This window comes from Myodes glareolus, chromosome 3, assembly GCF_982192425.1.
Source record: "Myodes glareolus chromosome 3, mMyoGla1.1, whole genome shotgun sequence".
Lineage (NCBI taxonomy): Eukaryota > Metazoa > Chordata > Mammalia > Rodentia > Cricetidae > Myodes > Myodes glareolus.
Window position 1 is genome coordinate 120590251 of NC_142028.1, and position 22358 is coordinate 120612608.

Genomic DNA, 22358 nt, shown 5'->3' on the forward strand with positions numbered 1-22358 from the left:
TATTCTGAGTGCAAGAGATAATTCTTTGTGACAGTTGATTCGATGCCACTGAGTGCCAGTTATGCGTCCAGCACAGAAGAGGTATTCCCCAGTCCTTGCTGTGACTCTCATTCCCATGTTGTAGATGTAGTAGCTGAGGCTCAGAAAGGTGAAGTCACTTGCTCATGATCCCATAGCTGGAGGGAGGAATCTGCCTGTTTGATTCAACAGCTGGGCTCCAAGGGCCCTTAGTCACAACAGCTGCAATTTGTACAGTGCCTGCCAGCTTAGAAAGTACTTTCACATCTCTTATCTCATCTGATCCTCACAACAGCCCAGGAGGGAGGCAGCAGTGATTTTCTTAAGACGTGAACTCAGACTATAAATGCAGGGCTCAGTCCCCATCAACCAAACTGTCTGCCTGCTTTTGTAGCATTAAGGAATGAAATTAATGATCTGTTAGTTCCTCCAAATAACCTGGTGCAGTCTCGAAGACTCTGATGTGACTATATTCAGATTTTAGAAGGCACTGGAGTCCTTCCCATAGGAATAGCTGTCAGCTTCTCAAATGATCAGATCCCCTTCCCTTCACCAGGCCCTGTTGCCGGGAGCAGTAACACAGTAACTGGGAGCTGATGCCACAGCGTTCGGCTAGACTAGGAAACATTAATCACAGGTTGACAGGAATAAGATAGAATAACTGCATTTGAGTGTGCTCTTAAAGATATATTTACAGTGCATTTTGGTTGGAACACATCAACTTCGTGAATCTTTTTCTAATCTAATTTAGGCACTTCAGGAAGACCTGAGAGAGAAGGAAAGAGAAATTGCTACAGAGAAGAAAAATAGCTTAAAGAGGGATAAAGCCATTCAGGGCCTAACCATGGCATTAAAATCAAAGGAAAAAGAGGTATGTCTGAAGAGTGAAGTGGAATTTTTCTTTCTTAGTTTCTGTGGCTTGCCTGTCTTCTCCTGAAGTTTTAGCTTTAGATAGAAAATTTGTAAGTGCTAGGATAGTACAGGAAGTGATTTTTTCAGTCAGGTGGAGTTGTGGCAGACTGTAGTCCGTGCTGTCAGTAACTAAATATGAATAAGACTTTTTTTTTAAAGTGTTTAGTAAGCCACATTGACAAAGGTGCAAAGATGTAAGTTGATTTTAATAGTATATGAATATTAATTTAAGATGTGTTGCATTTCTTGATACTGTGGAATATTTGTTTAATGATGCAAAGATGTTACATTTGTGTGATTAAATAAAATTAACCTGGGGTCCGGAGACTTAGTCAGCAACTCGCTGACTGGAAGTGGTAAGGTGGAAGGAACCATGTGAAGCTAGGGTTAGTAGGTAGGGGTTGAGCAGCAAGATGCCCTGTTTTGCGGGAGCCGCAAGCTAGAAGAAAAGGTTAGCTGCTTGCTATTCAGCCTCTCTGAGCTAGCAGAATTTTTATCTCCACCTTTGGGTCCTGGTTCTCTGGAGGAATAGAGATCTAGATAAAGTTCCCTTTAGCAGCTAGGACAGTGCTGGTGCCTGAGGGAACATAATTCTTGCCTGGCTAAGGTCACTGGGGTATAAACAGTATTGGTAGCTGTGGGGTTGCATTTGCTGACTAGGACAGAAGTTGCTTAAGGAGCAGCTACTGAATTTAATGAAAATCAACAACCAAGGGTTTAAACTTCAGCTGTGTTTCCAGAAGCTCACTGAAGACTTACCCAGGCATGTGGCTAGTTAGTGACTGCCCTCAATGAGAGTACAGATTGACTCTTGGAGAGACAACTGAAATTGGACATGAAGGGATTTGGGAAACAAGACTGTGGCTGGGAAGCAAAAATCTTGTTGCCTTTGGGATCCAAGGTGGTAGCTGAATTCTCTTTTCTTGTCACTTGGTACTGAATGAAGTCTTTGGATCTCCATGATTAACTAAGGCCTTCAGTCTTCTGCTGTGTGATTGGCAAGTCAGAGTGATGGACGTTGGAACTGAGGGAAGTGCAGGTGGTGGGGAGGCAGAGGGAGAATACCTGGTCCTGATTAGGGTGGATGTAGGGAGTGGGTGGTGCTTAGAGGAGAAGATGCTGAGCTGAGTTCTAAAAGGTGAGAAGGCCGAGGAAGAGATGCAGATAGCAGGCCAGTTTGGAGAGAACAATGGCAAAGTCTGTGGTGTGTGACACCAGAAATGGTCTGGGGTTCCCAGGGAACGAAGTGCACAATTTAAATGAGACTGTAGATGTTGGATGTGTTGCAAAGGTCCCAAGATTGGTGGGGCTAATCATATCAACTGTTTGGGGGTGGGGGTGTGCGTGGCTCAGTAGCAGAAAGGGTGATCACATTTTTACCTTGGAGAAGCATCTGGCTGTATTTGAAGAATGATTTCAGGAGACAGAGAATGGAGTTAAATGTGAGTCGCTCAGGCAAGAACCAAGAAAATCTTTATTAGAACACAGGTCACAGCAAGTAAGATGGAGGAAGAGGACTGTATTCAAGAAATAAGATTAGAAATAATTAAAAAATAGAGATAATTATAGAAAATCTGGTTGATTTAAGGGTTAAGAGAAGGAGCAGTCAAGGTGACTCTAGATGTCGAGCTGAAGTGGCGGGGATGTGTGGCGACACTGCCGAGGCTCAGAGCACAGAGAGCAGAGCGTGCCATTGAGACAGGAGTGCTGGCCTCCAGGAAGGTACCGGTCATCCTGGCTCGCAGGCAGAGAGCAGTGCAAGCTGAAGCATGGGGACAGAGGGATAGCTTGGCCCAGGGCAATTGACTTGGGAACACTTATATTTAGTCATGAATTAAAATGCTGAGAGTTGACCAGTATATTCTGGGAAAGCATAGACTAGGAAGGAAGAAAGAAGGCAAGCAACCAAACAAGCCAAGGATGAGACTATAAGGGATATTATGAGTTCAGGGATGGGACAGGCATACTCAGAGGGGCCAGCAGGAATGGTTGCAGAAATAGAAATCTGGCACTGAGAAGCTGAGGGAGTGCAGTGGCAGCTGCAGTTGCAATTTGGCCTTTGACCTTAGGAGCTATAGCTCCTGTGATGCACGGGGGCCCAGCTGGAGTGGATACCTTCAGTGTGTGTTGACACTTGTAGTAGAGCAGTTCCAAGGTGTAGTGGTCAGAGTTCATGACACATCCCAGGGTAGAGAAGTTGAGAAATTTTGGGAGAAACCACACAGTTATTGAATAAGGCATATGAGTAGGCAGTGATAGTAGTAATGCTTGTTATTTTAGCAGCAATGTACACTACCTCATTTAGCACTAATAACACCATAGTGATGAGTGGTATTCATCATGTATTAGTCTGTTTTTCTTTATTATAATGAAATATCAGAGGCAGGGTAGCTTTATAAAGAGGTTCATTTCACTCGTTTTTTCTGATGCTTATAGTTCAAGTTGCTTCTGATGCTTATAGTTCAGACACTGTCTGATGTGTTCAACCTCTGATGAAGGTCTAGTGGCAGATAACAGAAAGGCAGGCAAGAGGGGCAGGTCATGTTATCAGATGAAGCCTGAGATTGGACTTCTCCAGAACCTTCCAGGAGCACGTTCCAAGTACCCAAGGACCTCTCACTGTTATTCACTTTCTGAAGGCCCACCTCCTAACATTGCCACATGGAGGATCAGATTTCTGATTCATTAACACTTGGGGGTCATACTCTGACTTTATGTAGACCATGGCAACAGGTGAGGGATTGAGTCTCAGAGGGTAAACCTTTGTCATCTCTTTTGATTTCTTTTAGTTTGACTCATCTAGCCCCCCTCGAGAGCAGGTGACAGTGTGTGGCTTGGGCAGTTTGTGGGGCTACTGGCAATGGGACCAGGAGCAATCCCCAATGAATGACCTGAGAAACCTTACACAGCCTAGACAGGAGGGGAGGGCCTTGGTCCTGCCTCAATGACATGGTGATGTGACAGAATTTGTTGACTCCCCTTGGGAGGCCTTACATTCTCAGAGGAACAGATGGGGGTGGGGAAGGGGAAGGTGGCTGAAACAGGAGGGAAGGGAGGGGGAACTGAGATCAGTATGTTTAAAAAAAGATCAACAACAACAGAGGGTAAGCTGCCCAATTATAAAATGGCAAAACTAGAAATGACCCTCAGAGCTTGTGTCTCTATTAAGCACTCTAGGTCGGGGGAGCATGTGGGTTGCGTAGGAAGGAGAGCCCAGCTATGTATGTGGTGGACATTTTCTGTTTTCCAGGTTGGAGAACTTAACTCCGAAATCAAAGAGCTCACTGCTGCTTTCACCAAACCTGGGGAGGCTCCCTTGATAACACAGGCCACAAAATTCCAGGTAAGAGTTTTCATTAGTGTAAGTCACTCTCTCAGGTCCTCATCCCAAGAGAGGCCTGGACTTTGCAACTGAAGGGAAACTGGGAGAGTTTAATAGGGGAGCCATCAATGGTCTTTAGTGATAGAATTAGTTGCATCTAATTAAAGGTTGGTCTTCCACCAATTTTGAGAGTTTTTCTGGCCTCTCAGTGTGCTGGTGGTGGTAGCCACTCTGGTATTTGGGAGTGCTGACTTTACTTATAGATAACATATCTCATTTTATTTTCAAAGTTCTTGAGGAAATAATTATTGTATCCGTGTATTTGTGAGGTTTTTGAGGCTCGTTGAGGGTATACAACCTACTTAGTGTCACACAGCTAACAGGTGGTAGAGTCAGGGTTTAAATTCAGCAGTTAGAACTAATAACAGCCCTTTGAACACATAGTTTGTGCCCAACCCTGCTACAAGTTGTCTGAAGATTATCCCATTTATCTGTGCAACATTTGAAGTAAACACTGTTATATCTTTGTTTGATTGAACTTCAGGTTTAGAAATGTGACCTTCTCAGGGTCACCACACTGGTGAGTGGCAGGGCCGGAATTTGACCCCAGGGCTTCTGGCACTCCACAGCCTGAAGTTATTTGCTCCTCCTCTCTGGCTGCCTCTTTCTTCTTGCTGCATTCTGAACTTGTGGTCCAGAATTTGATGCCTTGCCTTCGATCTCTTTGTTGTGCATCAAGATTGCCTCCCACCCATCTTCATGATAATTCCTCTCTTTTCCAAATTTTAGTTTTGTGCTTTTAATTATTTCAATATTTTCCTCCCATGTTTTTAGTTTGCCTATACAATGTATGTAAACCTATTACTGGTATGGAATCAGTGAGGTTTCATCATCTGATTAAGTTCATCCTTGCTTAAACACTCCTCCTGACCCTGCACCAGGGTGCTTCTGGTGGTCGGGTAGAAGTTCAGTCTGATTTAGGGCTATTTGACTTCCAAGATTCATACCTCCTGCCTTATCTGTTGCCGAGCTTTGGCTCACAGAAAGAATAATTGCAGTAATTTGGTTTAAATCATGGATGCTTGCAGCATAGACAGATCTGTGCTTTTGGGATCTCAGACTTGCTTTTTCTACTGTTTTGACAGCAGATGATGAAATTGAGCTGAGCTTACATTTTACACCATTTCCCCCTTGCTTAGAAAATAACAAGTTTTAAAGACCAAATTCTTTTTTTAAATTTTTATTTATTTTTTTATTAAAAATTTCCACCTCCCACTTCCCTCCCCTCCCCTCCCCCCCACTCCTCCTCCCCCTAATTCTCTAGGCCAAAGAGCAGTCAGGGTTCCCTACCCTATGGGAAGTCCAAGGTCCTCCCCGTTCCCCCCAGGTCCAGGAAGGTGAGCATCCAAACAGACAAGGCTCTCACAAAGCTCGTCCATGCAGTAGAATCAAAGCCCAACGCCACTGTCCTTGGCTTCTCAGTCAGCCTCCACTGTCAGCCACATTCAGAGAGTCCGGTTTGATCACATGCTCCATGAGTCCCATTCCAACTGGCCTTGGTGATCTCCCATTAGATCTGTCCCACTGTCTCAGTGGGTGAACACACCCCTTGCGGTCCTGACTTTCTTGCTCATGTTCTCCCTCCTTCTGCTCCTCATTAGGACCTTGGGAGCTCAGTCCAGTGCTCCAATGTGGGTCTCTGTCTCTATCTCCACCCATAACCAGATGAAGGTTCTATAATGATATGCAAGATATTCATCAGTGTGGCTATAGGAGAAGGCCAGTTCAAGCACCCTTTCCTCTGCTGCTCAAGGAACAAACTGGGGACATCTCCTTGGACACCTGGGAACCTATGTTCATAGCAGCACTATTTGTAATAGCCAGAACCTGGAAACAACCTAGGTGCCCCTCAATAGAAGAATGGATAAAGAAGGTGTGGCACATATACACTTTAGAGTTCTACTCAGCGGTAAAAAACAATGACATCTTGAATTTTGCATGCAAATGGATGGAAATAGAAAACACTTTACTGAGTGAGGTAACCCAGACCCAAAAAGGGGAATATGGTATGTACTCACTCATAAGTGGGTTCTAGCCATAAATAAAGGACATTGAGCCTATTATTCGTAATCCTAAAGACCAAATTCTTTGGAAAACCATCAATATTTTCAGTTGCTTAAAAAAATGGTAGGAGTTGATAGCCAGAGTCCAGTCCTTATGAGCTCTAGTATAGTTTACTTTTCCTTGTTATATTGGGGCTTAAAGGGAAAAAAAGCAACCTTGTAACCTTGACTGTTACTCAGGCATACTGCGTGCATTTAGTAATTTACTGACCCTTTCTCCTGGTCAAAATGCAGTACATGCAGAGTGAGGTCTCTCAATAGCAGCACGGGCTGGATTCTTGTCTGTAGTACACAGAGATCAGGTATTGCTGAAGCTCTGTATGTTGTGTGTCAGGTTGGCAAGTCTAAAGACATCTCTTGATGCTTCACCCAAATTGGTATGCTTTTGACCTTCCGAGCGTTTGTGAGGGCAGGACTAGAGTGGCAACCTGTTTGCAAAGCATGTCCTTTATCCTGGTCTGGTTACCCGTGAGTAAACACTGCATGTTTGTACCAGTGCTTCATCTGAGGTGTATGTAGTTTCAGTGTTGCACTGACTTTTAAATGTGTATCTTTCATGTAAAAGAACATATTGAGGTGTGTTGTGATTTCAACTAATTGAAGCCTCAATTTAAAAGCCATTGTGGGGGCTAAAAAGATAGCTCAGAAGCTAAGAATACCTCCAGTTCTTCCAGAGGGCATGAGTTTGGTTTTCTGTACCCAGGTAGGGCAGCTTATAAGTACCTGTAATTCCAGCTCCAAGGAGATTTGAAACCCTCTTCTGGTCTCTGTGGATAAATGACCCCTCCAGACATATATAATATGCATAATTAAAAATAGAATGCATCTTAAAAAGAAAAAAGACAAAGGTCATAGGTTTGATTTGACATCAAACTTGACAATGAAGCAGCAGCAGGTGATATTTAAATTCTTGTGATATTTAAATTCTTAGAGTGGCTGCCAAGGTACAGATGCACAGACTCAACTTCAGATTACAGGTGTGACTGTATGCAGGTTACAGTGTGGGCTGGCTGGTTCTCCTCATACCCATTCAAAGTTATTTATGGATAAGAGATGGCATTCTCTAGTTGTAAAAGTAGAAACACTTATTGAAGGTAAAGTAGTAGAAAGAAAGTAATAGAAATTACCTGTATTTGAATTTTTTCATCGGACCTTCAACTCTCCAATATTGACAAGGAGACTTACCATTCATTAATTGTGAAAGCTGGGCCGATAGCTTAGACTTTTTCCTAACCAGCTCTTATAACTTAAATTAACCCATTTCTATTAATTTACTTTCTGCCTTGTGGCTTTATTACCTCATCTCTGAAGTGTCCATTCTGCTTCATCTGCATCCCTGGCATCTCTGCCTTCTTCCTAGAATCCTCTCTGCCTGGAAATCCTGCTTAGCTATTGGCCAGTCACCTTTTTATTAAACCAATCAGAGTGATACATCTTCAGTGTACAAAAATTATTCCACAACAGTTATCAGCCAACTCATCTCTAAGTATGTTCACTGTTGATACCTTCACACACATGCATATATGCACACACACAAAAACTTTAAAAAGTTAAACAAAATTTTGTGTGTGTGTGTGTGCATATATGTATGTGGTTATACATGGAGGCCAGAGAAGCTGTTGAAATTGGAGCTCATATAGTTAACTAGGTTGGCCAGTAAGTCCCAGGGATCCTTTGTCTCTACCTTTCTAGTTCTGGGCTTACCGATGTGCAAAACTGCTTCTAGCTTTTATGTGGGTGTTGGGATTGAATTCTGGTTCTCGTGCCTGCAGAGCAAACACTTTACTAACTGAAACATCTCCCCAACTTCTTTCTCTATTTATTTTTTAAAGAGATTGGGATTCCCATATGTTACCCAGTGTCTTAGTAATGGTAAGCATTGGTGTGAAAAGACACCATGACCACAATAGCTCTTATAAAGGAAAGTATTTAATTGGTGTTGGCTTATAGGTTCAGAGGTTTCATCTGTTATCATCATGGCGGTAGCATGGTGGCATGCAGGCAGACAATGGTGCTAGAGGAGCTGAGAGCTCTACATCTGGACTGATAGGCAGCAGGAAGAGAGAAAGCTATCCTGGGCCTGACTTGAGCATGTGAGACCTCAAACCCTCCCCCGTGACACACTTTCTCCAACAAGACCACACCTATTCCAACAGGGCCATGCCTCCTATTAATGCTACTACCAATGAGCCTTTGGGGGTCATCGTCATTTAAACCACCACACCCAGACTCATCCCAAACTCCTAGGCTCAAGTGATCCTACTGCCTTGACCCCTTGAATGTCTGGGATTACAGATTTGTACTGGGCCGTTAAATATTACTTCTGTAATCTTTTCTTTAACATTCTTGCCATGGCAGCAGAGTGTGGATCTCTTCAGATTTTTAAATTTTCATATTGAAATAATTGTCAACTGACATATATGTTTCTGCATCCCCTTATTCAGTCTTCCAAGGTAATATCCCCTAAGCCGTATAGCTAAAACTGGTCCAGGGCATTTAACTTCTTTTATAGTGAGCAAGAATAATTTGACTAGTTTTACATTTGACCTTTAGCCACATGTAAGGCCAAATATTTGCCATTTGGGCTTTATTCGGGAAAAGGTAAAAGAGCCTGCTAGGGAAGTTTCTCAAGAGGCTGTTTAAGGAAAATTTAACATGGAAAGTATTTCTATGAATTGAGTCGAATGTGTGCATTTGAGTTCTTTGAGGTTGGGTATTTAAGGAGGTTTTGCCATCACTGTTCATGCAATAATCCTGCAGAACTTGCACCACTTGTAACTGTGAACAATAGCTGTTTAACAGTCCACTAACTGATGCCCATCTCTAGCTTCCTCTTCAAATTTAGTCTTCTTGTTTTTATTCTTGCCACTTTATTGGTGTTAATTAGAGTCTTTACTGGTGAGGGCATATGGTGCTGTGCCAGAGAAGAACACAGGCTGGGAATCATTTGAATTCCAGATTTAATTACGGGCAGTGTGGTGATACACTAGTCACTTAGCAGCCCTGAGCTTCATTTACTCATGGTCATGGTTTAACTCCTTGTTGACGATGAGCATTTTGCAGGCATTGTTGGCCTTTGCTTCTTGAGTTTATTTAAGCATCACCGTCAACATTAATAACAATTTGGTCTCATATCCCAGGCTTCTGCTTCTTTATATTTAATTTCAAAGGAAACAAAAAAACAAAAAGTTATTGTGGAACAGATGGTGTTCATTCTCATTTCATGTTCCTATGTCCTGATTTTCAGTTAGAACATGGGGCCAGATGCCTGGGCTTTAGGGATCCTGGTCTTAGGAGCACAACTCCTAAGACCCTAGGTTAACTGTGGCTGTAGTCTACTTGCTGAGCAAGTGGGTTGACCACCTGAACAGCTAAGAGGTGATTAGTGTCAGGCAGAAATGGATTTCCTGAGTCTGGGGCCTTAACTTCAGTCTGAGTTGTAACTGACAACACAAATATCATTGTCTTTGAGCCTCGCTCAGTCTAATTGGAAGGACAGACTTATTAAATAAGTTTACTTTTGACCTGTGTACAGCATTTTGGAGGCAGATGCAGGTGGATCTTTTTGAATTCGAGGTCAATCTGTTCTGCATAACTTGTTCCAGACCAGCTAGAGTTAGTTAGATGGTGATTTTTTTTCTTATTGAAAATATTACATAGACTTCACAAAACCAAGTTTTTAGTAAACTAGAAAGAATGTAAAATGCATAATCTGAGCATGACTCAAACCACGTCACCCAAGTACGTAGATTTCCTTCTATGTGTAGACTTATTTTTAAGTGATTTATGTATTAGGCTGCTGTTTTCACTTCACACTGGCATAGATGTATCCATATGTTTTGATGTATGCTATATAGTTTTGGCAGTTTTGGACTGCTCATTAGGTTGCTTGTTATCAATTCCTGTTGTAATTCTGTAAGGAGTAACAGAATATAGGCTCTCCTTTTGATTCTTCTCAGAGTAGATCTGAGGAAGGAATCACTGAGATACATAGAGGCTCGTTTATACTATGCAGAGACGCATGGTTAATTTCCATTCCCTCATATATTCCAGGCTTCTAGGTGCTTAACTGGTTTTTATTTTGTTTGTTTTGTTTTCATTTTTCAAGACAGGATCTCTCTGTGTAACAGCACTAGCTGTCCTGGAACCAGCTCTTGTAGGCCAGAGATCTGCCTCCAGAATGCTGGGATCAAAGGCGTGCGCCACCACTGCCGGGCTGCTTAGCTGATTCTTAAAGTGTTAATTAAGGACGAGTGTCATTTCAAAACAAGCTGAATAGCACCAGCTAATCCCATTTAAACAATCTTGCTTTGTAACGTAGAACTTTTCAATTCATTCTTTTTATTGTTAGTAGTTTAGAACACTTTGTTCATTTTTGTATTTTATGTAAATATTTTCTCAGGTGCATTGCACATTAATGAAATAAAGACAGTCTTGTTACATTTAGCCCTTGAGCTCTGATGATATTAGAGTCTTTCAAAGTGGACTTTGACTGCGATGCTGACCAGTAACTCCTTTTGAGCAGATAAGTCTGGGTGCAAGCCGTACTAGCAGAGGAGGTCATTGCCGGTGCTAGGACCCACCACTGCTTGTCATTTTTTTCTTCGTTTTCTATTTGTTTTTTATTGGCTGATTGTGATATTGGGGCTTAAACCCAGGGCTTCACGTACACTAGGCAAGTGCTTTACCACTGAACTGCACTCCAAACCCCTTTTCTACCCCTTAAAAGTTACTTAATTAAATCTTTTTAAAACTATTATGAAAGAAACATGTTTAGTTACCTTAAATCATTAAAAAATACAGAGAAGCAGAAAAGCCAACTTATTCCCACTGTATTGAAGTCAGTTTTGTTAACAGTTTGTGCTTCTTTTCCACCACCACCACCACCACCACCACCACCACTACCACGGGGCTTTCCTCCTTTCCTAACAAAATCACCTCCTAAGCTTTGTCCTGTATTCCTTGGGCTTTGGATACTGAATGTTGTCTGTTAGGTTTTTTTGTCGCAAAACTAGGGGGTCTTGTAGGTTTGTTTATGATATGTGAAAACCAGCTCCCTTTGCCCTCTCTCTCCTAGGGGTCTGAGGACTATGAGGCTGCCCTGGCAGAAAAGAAAGCCCTGTTGGCTGAGCTGCACTCAGAAAACCTCACAAAGAGCGCTGAGAACCAGAGACTGCTTAGGAATGTTAAAGTGATCACCCAGGAGTTGAGTGACCTGAAGAAGGAGAAGCTGAGACTAGAGAGGGACCTGGAGGAAGCCCACCAAGAGGGGAACAAACGGGCACACACCATCCTTGTGAGTGCCTCCCACCCTCCTGACATGATGGGGGTTGCATCAAGACTGGGTCCTGTGATGGTTTCTGCTCATAGGGAGGGGAGTGCTGTACAGAAAACTTAAGAAAATCTGTAAGCTCTAAGGGTTTCTCTTATCTCCTTAGTGGAAATGACCCAGCTTGACACTCTCTTTCACCCCTCTCTCTCACTCTTGCCATCAAGTTGACAATAGTTTGTGTCCTGCTTTTTCATCCATTACTCACTTGTGCTATGCTGCCGGGTGTGAATGTTTTCAGAGAGATAGTTTTTGTGTTTGTATTTAATCATTTGGTTGTTCTTCACTTGTCTTAACCAGACACTTATTTCAAAGCCCGGGGTATTTTCACCTTGTAACCTGTGCTTCAGCAAACACTTCTATCCCTGTGTGTGAGTATTTAACCAATGACATAGGTTTAATTCCTGAGTCAAAACCTACCAACATTTAAAGACTACTTTATAGACATCAAACTGTTCTCCAGACAAATTGTACTGGCTTGGACCTGTTTTTAAGACTGTGCTCTATTCAGCACTAAGTATTAGCATGTAAAAATTCTTCCTAAATTTGCTACACTATTAAATTTCAATTCTATCTAAAGTTAAGTACTAAGCATGCTTTAATTAAATCCCTCCTGAGAGTCATGTATACACGCACAGCCTTGGTGCATCAAGGCAGGACTGAGTCTGAGTCTGAGTGGTCATGGATTCTGTGTTCTGACTCAGCTTTCCAGAGTCTGCAACGGGCAGTTATCATAGCTAAGGCTTGGGGGAGAGCCCACAGGTACCACTGGCTGTTAGCACAGATGCTGGGATTCACAGTTGCCATGCCCATGTCAACACTGAGGAGTGACGTGCACATCTTTGCATGTTGTAGTGACTGTTTGAACAAGCGTTCAGAGAGCGATCATGGAGAGTTAGAGAAGTCATCAGCTACACTTCTCCCCCCCGAGTGACACAGCTCCTTTCTCTTGTCAGCACTACTTTCAACCTCGGTGTACCTGACCTCTCCATCCAGTCACAGGTTGGTCACTGGCCTGTGATTTTGGGTCACTCACATTGCCTCGGCACCCTCCATGTTGTGTAGGACACAGAATGGCCGTGGTGAATTACTCTCACTGATAGCCTTCACGTAAGAACTTAATTTCCTCCTAGGGTTGGGCATTTTGACTATGTAACTAATGCCACAGTGAACATCTCTGAGCATGCAGATACTTTCTCAAAAAACACGTAGGAGAAACTTTGAGAAGTGAGGGTTATTAGATAACACAGTGCAAATGTTTTGTCTTCCGGGTTGTCTTGAGTCCAGAAGGGTGTCCCATTGTGTGCTGCCACCAGAGATATTGCAGTAGGCCAGTTTGTTGTATTCTGATAGAAGTTACGTTTTCTATATTTTGGATGCTGTTGGGAATACCTAGCATGATTTCTGAAGTCCTTGCTTTTCTATTAATTCCAGACAAGGGAGGCCTCATAATGTACTGCTGCGCTGTCTTCCCTTCAGTCCAGCGAAACAGTCAGGTTGTGAGGTTCCCAGCTTGGGTCATGTACGGTTTCTCTTGGTAGGAGTGTGGATATGTGTATGTACACGTATGTCATCATTGGCTGTCTCACATGTTTTTGTGGAAAGCGGGTGCCCAGAGAATATAGTATTGTTGTAAGACTCTGGAAAGACCAAGACAACAGCTGCTTTCCTGAGTCCTCACCTTGATTGAGCTGGCTTCGGGCACACAACTTCCTGGCATCTCACTGTGACTGCTTTTATGCATTATTGCGTACATGTCTCTGGCATGCTGGTCTGGGCAGTTTTGTTATTTTTGCTAACATATTTCACCCTATTGCCATCTCTTCATGACTCCTGGTTATAGTCTAGGAGTCTGTGTCTCTGTCTGAAGGGTGTTTACACTCGATCATGAAGGTACATGTAGGGGAACATGCTGAGGTAGTTATTTTGCTTCATGGTGCTAGGATAGAAGCACAGGTGGACACAGCCGTGCATATCTTATCAGCTTGTTGCTGTTAAGTGGGTTCTTTAATTATTCAGAATGCCTCCCACTTGACAGCTGCTGCTGGCGTTGCTTTGTATTGACAGAAACAAAACCTAGACCTCTCAGTAATGTCTATTTCTGCCCTCAAAAAGAAAAGAAATTGACTCCAGTTTCAGTATCATTGAATACCTTGTATAAGCCATTTTTACTAGGCATGGACATGCTTCCAGAGGAGAGGTAGAAACACACCGCTACAGGAACACAGAGGAAGGAAGTGACTTGCAAATTGTAGAAGGTTCCTGAGGAAAATGAGTTGTCTGGTTTATGTGGCAGGAGAACAGCAAGCATTCTACCAATGCAGCCTCATCCCTAACCTCATTGTATTTGCATTTTTGAGTCTGGCTTACTTTGTCTAATTCCATTTCTTTCCTTGAAAATATCACAGCTTCATTTCTCTTTAAAGCTGTATAGAATTCCATTGTGTTTATGTTTTAGTTACCTTTCTGTTGGCTGTGATAAAATACCAAGATGAAAATCAACTTAGAGGAGAAAGGGGCTTATTTTGACTTAGGGTCCCAAAGGGATAGAGTCCATTGTTGCAGGAAAGGCATGACAACAGTTAAGGAAACTGTGGTGGCGGGAGCAGGAAGCTGGCTGATCACATTCCCCATCCATACACAAGAAGCAGTGAGAGAGAAAAGGAAGTAGAGCAAGGCTATACAACCTCAGGACCCATGTCTTATGATGTTCTTTTAGCAAGGTTCCGCCTCTTAAAGATTTTGTAACTTCCCCCAAAAGTACCACCAAATAGTGCCGTTAGCTGGGGACCAAGTGATAAAATACATGGGACATGTCTCAAACACACACAGAATATATGCCAGGCTTTCTTTATCAATTTATTTGATGGTCATTCAGGCTGATTCTATTTCTTGGGGGTTGTGAATGATACATAAACATGGATGTGCAGGGATCTTTGTGGTATGTTGACTTTGAATCTTTTAGGGGTGTACTTGAGAGGAGTATAGCTGGATCATATGGTTGTTCTTATTTTGAGAACCTCTTTGTTGAGTAGATGATTGAGTTTTGGCACTTAATTTTTGCAGGTCTTGGTGCCCTATATGTTATTCTAGGCTGGTCTTGTACCGTCAAGCCTTACCATGAGGACACTCAAATCCAATTAGATCTCTCCTGCGCATGCTCAAGTTTTTCTGTGAGGAAAAGGGTATTGGAAAGAAAAATGTTCTTAAGTCCGGGCCTTTTTCTCTGTCTGCATTTAGTTCAGTCTTCAAATCATCTTTGATAATGGAAACTGTTGTCAGGGGTGATGGCATCAGATAGGCATCATCCCTAACTGTAGATGGTGCCTGCAGCATATGTGGTCAAAACACATGTTTGGGCCAAGAAAATGTGATTCTCTTTTACAGATTATCTGAGCCTCATAATTTAGGTGACATGGATCTGGTCTCTAATTTCAAAACTTTGCCTAAGATACTATGTTAATAGTGCTGACAAACTAGGAACATGACACATTTGACAGAAAGGAAGGTTTTTACATTCTCTACTTTCTATAGATCAGAATAATCTGTTCTCAAGAAAATTAGCCTGCAGTGTTCTGGTTATCTGAACTTAAAAATGTAATTTGTTCTTCTGTGTTTTTCAAACACGTGGTAGTTTATAGAAAGTTATACAATTAAATGAGCTTTGGTATATAGACTCTTAGGTATAAAGGCATTACGCTCTCAAAGGAAAAGATGGCAAGGATTTTAAACCAGAGTGAATATGGTAAGCATGTTGTGGTGTACTTTGTAGAGCTGAAGAGGAGGACTTCAGGTTTTCCTGGCAGTTCCTAGCAGCAAGAGCAATGAGGGAATTCAGGTACAAGGTCTCCAGTGATTGGAAGATGAACATTTTAAGAAAAAAGACTACCTTTAGCTGGCGCTGAGACCCTAGGGAAGGATTATATCTGGTGGGATTCTATGGAAAGAGCAGTTATAGGGTCTTGAGCAATAGTCCATTCAATCACAGCAGGTCTGTTCAGACAAGATCCATGTCAGTCTAGCTAGTGAGCTTGTAAGTGTTGAGGTTTTCAGTTCTTGGGACTGGGTCTAGCTGGTTTTCATTGTTCTGTTCTCTAGGACAAGAACTTGAAAATCAGTTGGAAATACTGCAGCCTTGTTTTTAGAAAAGCCCCAACTTAAAGTCCACACAGACTTAGTTTGTGTGACATTCTCTGAATTCTGATAGCATGTCAACTAGCTCTCTCTCAGATTGATCAAACCATCCTTTGCCATACCAGGAGCATTCATTTCATGGCTCATTGTGTATTGGGAGACAATGCCTTTGCCGTGAGCAGTTTGGATCAGAGACCAGTGGACTCGTTGTGCCTGACTGTGCAAGCACTTGAGAACTTGTCCCGTGAGGGTCAGCTGTCATGTTGGTTTTAATTGCCTTGATTGCAAATCATGTGCCAGTTGACTTAGCACATACTATAATTTGTAGTTTTGTTTATTCCTCACACATTTATTGAGTGCTTGCAGTGTGCAGGCACTGTTGTTAGGCTTTAGTAAATACCAGCTTTAATTTTACTGTGGGGATCTTACAATGTGAGAGGCCAAAAATTGAGGGTGGTAGACAGGTCCTCTGTATTCTCTTATATGCCACATTGCCACCAGAGGGAACCATATCCCTTGAAGCAAATTCAGAATACAGTTATCAGGGACCGGGAACAAATACTCCTAGTTCAGCATCCTGACTGGACCAGTTAAAGAGACCTCTGTAGGCCTTGACAGAGAGGTGACTTGGGCCTTCATGTCCTTTTCTCTCTGACTTAGAGGTTCTCTTTGGCACAGAGACTTAAGACTCTGTGTGTGTGTGTGTGTGTGTGTGTGTGTGTGTGTGTGTGTGTGAGAGAGAGAGAGAGAGAGAGAGAGAGAGAGAGAGAGGGAGGGAGGGAGGGAGAGGGAGAGAAAGAGAGAGCGCGCAGATGAGGACAAGAGCAAGTCAGTTAGTCAGTTGTTTTTTTTTAATAACAGCCTGTGTTGGACTGTAGTTGAGCTGTAATCCCTAGACTGTCACACAGTGCTTGCATTTGTCATGGGACCTGTCATATGCTGCCCTGACAAGTGAGGACTTCGGTATTTAGGCACCTAGCTCTGTGGGATACATTTGCTGGCTACAGGCCAAAACTCTAATTAAAATTGTTACCATCACCAAGCTGGCCCAATCCTGTTTGCTCTGTGAGGAATAGATTTAATTTTGAGGTAGTTTAGCCTGAACCTTTCTAACTCTCACGGTACTCATTAATGGATCGCACCAAATGAAATTGGGATGACATTTCGTACATTTTATAAGTCTCAGTCAGTACACGGACACTAGACAATAGTATCTCAGTGGTTAGTTAGGCATAGGATCATAGATACAAGAAAGGATTTTTTTTTAAAGCCAAACTCAAAATCTCCCTTTGGTTTTTTTTTTTTTTTTTGTTAATTAGTTTTTTGTTTTTGTTTGTGTTTTGACTCAGCTGTGGAATGTTTTGAATTGATGTTCTTGTAGCATAATGTGCTCTTTTAATGAAGTACACAAGATGGTGTGTCCTTGCAAATCCCAGTTTCTGGTGGGATGGGTCAAAGGTGAAAGAACTTTCTGTACAAGCCTGACATCCTGAGTTCTACTCCCAGAACCCACATATATGTGGAAGGAAAGAAATGACTCTTAAAGTTTTAAAGTTTTCCTCCAGCCTCCACACACTTGCATCAACACACACACACACACACACACACACACACCATAATAAATAACAGAAGTTTAAAATCCCTGATTTTTGTGAGAGAATGATGGATTCACTGGACTCCATCCTTCCATGATGTCTCACTAAGTAGAGAAACGGAGCAGTTTTAGCATGTGTCTTGCAGAAGTGGACACCAGCACTGGGTTTGGGTTGGAGCTGAGTTTCGTTCTGGACATTTAACCTCTAAGCCAACTACTTAGCTTTTCTAGACAAATCCGCACCCTTCTAAAATGGCATAAGTCCTGTGTATTTTAGCAGTAAAGAAATGAGTAACGAAATCTCATATGTGAGAGTGACAAACGGAGTCTGGACTGTCCACTGGTGTACCTTGGACAGTGCTAAATGTGGTTCGTGCTTTCCCAGTCAGCCAAGCTACACATTCGAATCTTTCTTGATCAATAGCAACCTCTGCTCTGAGGAGCATGCTTGTCTTTTCCTTTCCAGCTGACTGACCCCTTAGAGAAAGGGGACAGAAGGCCCATGGGTAGGGGGGCTTGGACATGCTAGTAGCTCTTGCCCAAGGCTACTGTAAAGGCTGCTTTAAAATGCTGACCTTTTTGTTTCCTGGTGGCATAGCTGTGGTCTCCATGGCCACCAACAAGGAGACTTTGTCACCATTACTTATTTCATCACTCTACTAGGCTCTGTTCTGGGCAGAGTCAAGTCAGACACTCTCTGACGGCTTCCTTGGAGAGCTGCGATGGAGGTGCGGATAGAACTGAGGACAGTGCAGTACACTCAGTGCTGATAGCGGGGTAGACCAGATCTCCCAAAGGAGCTGGGGCCTCTGTGCTGCTGGAGCTGCGGGGAAGAGAGGAGGCTTCATAGAGGAAATCAGAGCTCCTGCTACTGGGGTGGGAGAGATAGAGATGCATTCCTGATAGAGGAAAGAGAAGATATCTGCTCCAGGGTGGAGGTGGCAATGAACCTGGTACCTGGGAAGTCTGAGTGGGGCTGAAGAGGAGCAAGTTTGTTCCCGTGTACCCCCTAGGTGTGGTTAGAGAGGTGTAGCATGTCTGTGCTATCGCAGTCATGCCTTAATACCTTCTCAGTGTAAGCCCTGCTTCTTTGTCCATTCTCCAGAGAGGTGTTTTTTTTTTCTTTTTAATTATTTTTTTAAGACAGTGTCTTATGTAGCCACAGTTCACCTTGATCTCACTGTGTAGACAAAAGTGACCAAGAATATCTGACCTACCTGTGTTCAGTTCCCATGTGCTAAATTTCATGTGTGCCATCTGTACAGGACTGTCTCCTTTCAGCGGCTTCTATTGATTTTTTTTCAATATTTTTTTATTCTTTTTTTTTTTTTAATGTGTATGGGTGTTTTGCCTACATGTGTACCATGGCATGCTTTGTGTCTGCAGAGGCCAGAAGAGGGTATTGGATTTCCTTGAACTGAAGTTCTAGACAGGTACAAACTGTTCTTTGGGTGCTGGGATTTGAACGTGGGTCCTGTGGAAGACCAGACACTCTTAATTACTATGCCATCTCTTCAGTCCCTGTTATTTTTATATTATACATATGTGTAAATGCCAGGCATGTGGGTATCCATAGAGATCAGAAGAGGGTGTTGGATCTCCTGGAATTGGACTTACAGGTGGCTGGCAGCCGCTTGATGTCAGTGCTAGGAACTGAACTCAGGTCCTCTGGAAAACCAGTAAGAGTTCTTAGCCACTGAGCCATCTCTGCAACCTTCCTCCCTCTGTCTTTTATTGTTCACATTGCATTGTTGTTCAAATGAACTCCTGCAGAAAGAGGACATGAAGTGCAGCTTCATAAAGTGCTGTGGAGTAGGAGGCCCAACACCACACCGCTCTCCTCCCTTGACTGCTTGCACAGTGCTCAGTGAAACTCTGTGCTGCCCAGGCTACAACCACATCTCATGCTGGTTCTGGAAATGTCCTTGTGTCACTAAATGCCCATACCTCATTAGGATTTTGAAGAAATTGCCTTTGTATATTTAAAAGTAAGCACTTTGACAAGCTTGCTCACAGCAAAACCTGATAAGGTTGAAATTTGATGGATGAGAACCTTCTCATTCTCCATCTGGCTAGAGATAAAACAGACTCACAGGATGGAGAAGTATGAGGGCCCGGCTTTTCATTTCTAATGCGATGTTAAGATTTGGGGGATATTTTAGTTTTCAAATCATCCACTTTTAAAACCAACTCACCTGCTCTGAGAGAGTCCTGATACGCAAAAGCAGCTCTCAGCTCAGTGTTGGCCCAGAGTGCACCTACACATCTCCAAGGAAAATTCCCCATTAGTGCATGAATTCAGAATGCCAAGAGGCAGCATCCTGCAAATCTTGGATTGGTATTCACTGGGGAGCAGGGTGGAACTGGTGAAGGGTTGAGGTTTCCAAACTTCCACCCAATCCTGTGCTTGTGGCAAATAAAGCAGTTGTACCCTGGGGGCACTGAAGATTCCTTGGAATCTTTGCTTTTTGCATTAAAAGCAAATATAAGTTTCTGTTCTCCTCTCACCTGCTGAGTCAGTTTTGGGGATGCCCAGGAACATCTGGTTACGTGATTCCTGTAGTCAGCCAAAGTTGGGTGTTCTTAATCCTGGGGCTTCTTGGGCTCAGACTGAAAAAACAATGCCGTGAGGCAGGTGTGGTAGTGCATACCTACAATCCCTGGGCTTGGAGAGGGAGGAAAACCAGGAGCCAGGGTTGTCCTTTGCTTTATAGTGAATTTGAGGCTAGCCTGGGATCTACGAGACTCTGTTTCAGCAGGTCAAAACAACTCATCATTATTGTGAAAAAAATACAATAGACTATCTTTCATTACTATTGCTTGCATCACTTATTAACAAATACTAATTGTACACATTCCTGGAATTCACCAAGCCATTTCCATACATACATAATTATGTATGGATCATGTCTATTCCTTCCTCTTATCATCATGTTCTGTCTAGCTTTCTACTTCCTTTCCTGTTCTGAGGTATTCCTGCTTGCTCTCAGGGTACTTTATGTATGTTTGTTTCTACATATTACACGAACATACAATCACTATTTTTCTCTATGTGGCTTATTTTCCAGGATGTGATGTGCTACAATTCCATGACAGACTTTTATTCTTTATGGTCCATTGTGTGTGACACACTCATCTAGTGATGGGCACCTAGGCTGCTTCTATATCTTAGCTGGTGTGAGAAGTGACCTCGCAGCAAACCTAGGCTAGCAGATATAGGAAACACAACTTAGAAGCATCAGGGAAACCATGATTGTCAATCACACAGACCTCTTTTCCTCAGTGGAAGGAATAATGATGCTTAGTCACCTGGAAAGCCCGAATGATGTTTTCAATCAGCCTAGTGATCCTTTGCTATTCCAATGTTAGCTAGCCTCGCCCTGTGTCCCCCAGTATCATGAGTTTTGTCTCTCAGTGAAGAGAACAGATTCCTTTGAAAAGACACTATGTACTTTGCATTCTCCACCCATAGGATCTATCCTATGCTTATCACTGATGATTCCTCCAGCCTACTCGTTCTCAGCGTTCCTAATGCTGTGACCCTTTAATACAGTTCTTTATGTTGTGGTGACCCCCAAACAAAATTATTTTGTTGCTAATTTATTACCAGAATTTTTCTGTCATAAATTATAATGTAAATATCTAATATGCTGGATATCTAATATGCCATCCTGCAAAGGGATTATGACCCACAGGTTGAGAACTGTCTGCTGCTTTAGGCCCTAGCTCTGATCTCTGTTTATCAGCCAATAGAATTCATTCTTATTGTAAAGGTCACAGTGGTTTACTACTTTGCAATGGAATTTCTATGTAGCCAGCCCTGAAGCTTTGTGCTCTTGATTGTTTCCCTGCTCACAGTGAGACTTGGGGAGGGAGTGGCAGGGCACAGACAGATAGCAGCTGAAATGGACCTGGGCAGATGTCTCTTGGTCTCTTCTGTGTGCTGACTTCATTTCTTTAGGAATGGGATCACAGTGTAGTTTTCAGGAACATTTATTGTCTTTTTCTTTGTTTTTGACAGTAGTCATGCAGACTGGCGTGAGGTGGTATCTCATCAAGTTCTTTTTCCGTAAGATTTTGTTGGTAATTATGAGCGTATGTTTTATCTCTGTAGAGGTATGTCCATATGAGTGCAGTGCCCGTGGAAGCCAGAAGACTTTGAATCCTGTCCCAGTTAGGGTTTCTGTTGCTGTGACAAAGGACCATGACCAGAAACCAAGGTGGAGTGGAGAGGGTTTATTTAACTTACACTTCAGCATTGCTGTTCAGTTCATCACTGTAGGAAGTCAGGACAGGAACTCAAACAAGTCAGGATCCCGGAGGTGGGAGCGGATATGGAGGTCATGGAGGGGAGCTGCTTACTGACATGCTTCCCATGGCTTGCTCAGCCCACCTTCTATGGAACCCAGGACCAGCCACCCAGGGATGGAACCACCCACCATGGGCTGGGCCCTTCCCCATTGGTTTCTAAATGAGAAAATGCCTTACAGCCGGATCTCATGGAGGCATTTCCTCAGCTGAGGCTCCTTCCTCTGATGACTCTAGCTTGTGCCAGGTTGACACACAAAACCAGCCAGTACAAATCCCTTGGAGTCAGAGTTACAGGCAACTGTGCACTGCTTGATGTGGGTGCTGGGACCTGAAGTTGGGTTTTTCTTCTGCAAGACCTTGGGGTGCAACTTTTCAGGTTTTTTAACCCTGTTTTTGGTGCAGGCTTTTGTTGCCATATGCTTCTCTTTGCTTGTACTGCTTTTCCTGTGTCCCTTAGGTTTTGGTGTCTTTTGGTTCCATTTTCACCTGTTTTTAAATTCCACTATGCTTTAATTTTCTTTTTTCTTTAATTGACTTTCTCAGTTACCTGTTTGTTTAACAGTGTATTGTTTAGTTTTCATGGAAGTGTCTGTGTGCCATGCAAGTGTGTCAGCT

At 42.8% G+C, this 22358-nt stretch overlaps 1 protein-coding gene across 13 annotated transcripts in view; it reads left to right on the plus strand.

Moving 5' to 3' along the window:
* Cdk5rap2 (CDK5 regulatory subunit associated protein 2) overlaps positions 1-22358 on the plus strand; it is a 183639-nt gene that overhangs the window by 47712 nt on the left and 113569 nt on the right. For 12 of the 13 annotated variants that reach the window (XM_087904938.1, XM_087904939.1, XM_087904946.1 and 9 more), the window contains 3 exons: positions 770-889; positions 4181-4273; positions 11453-11671. In XM_087904938.1, coding sequence (XP_087761064.1) covers positions 770-889; positions 4181-4273; positions 11453-11671 — 432 coding nt within the window. The remainder of the gene's footprint in view (positions 1-769; positions 890-4180; positions 4274-11452; positions 11672-22358) is intronic. The other variant, XM_087904944.1, reaches the window with a different exon arrangement.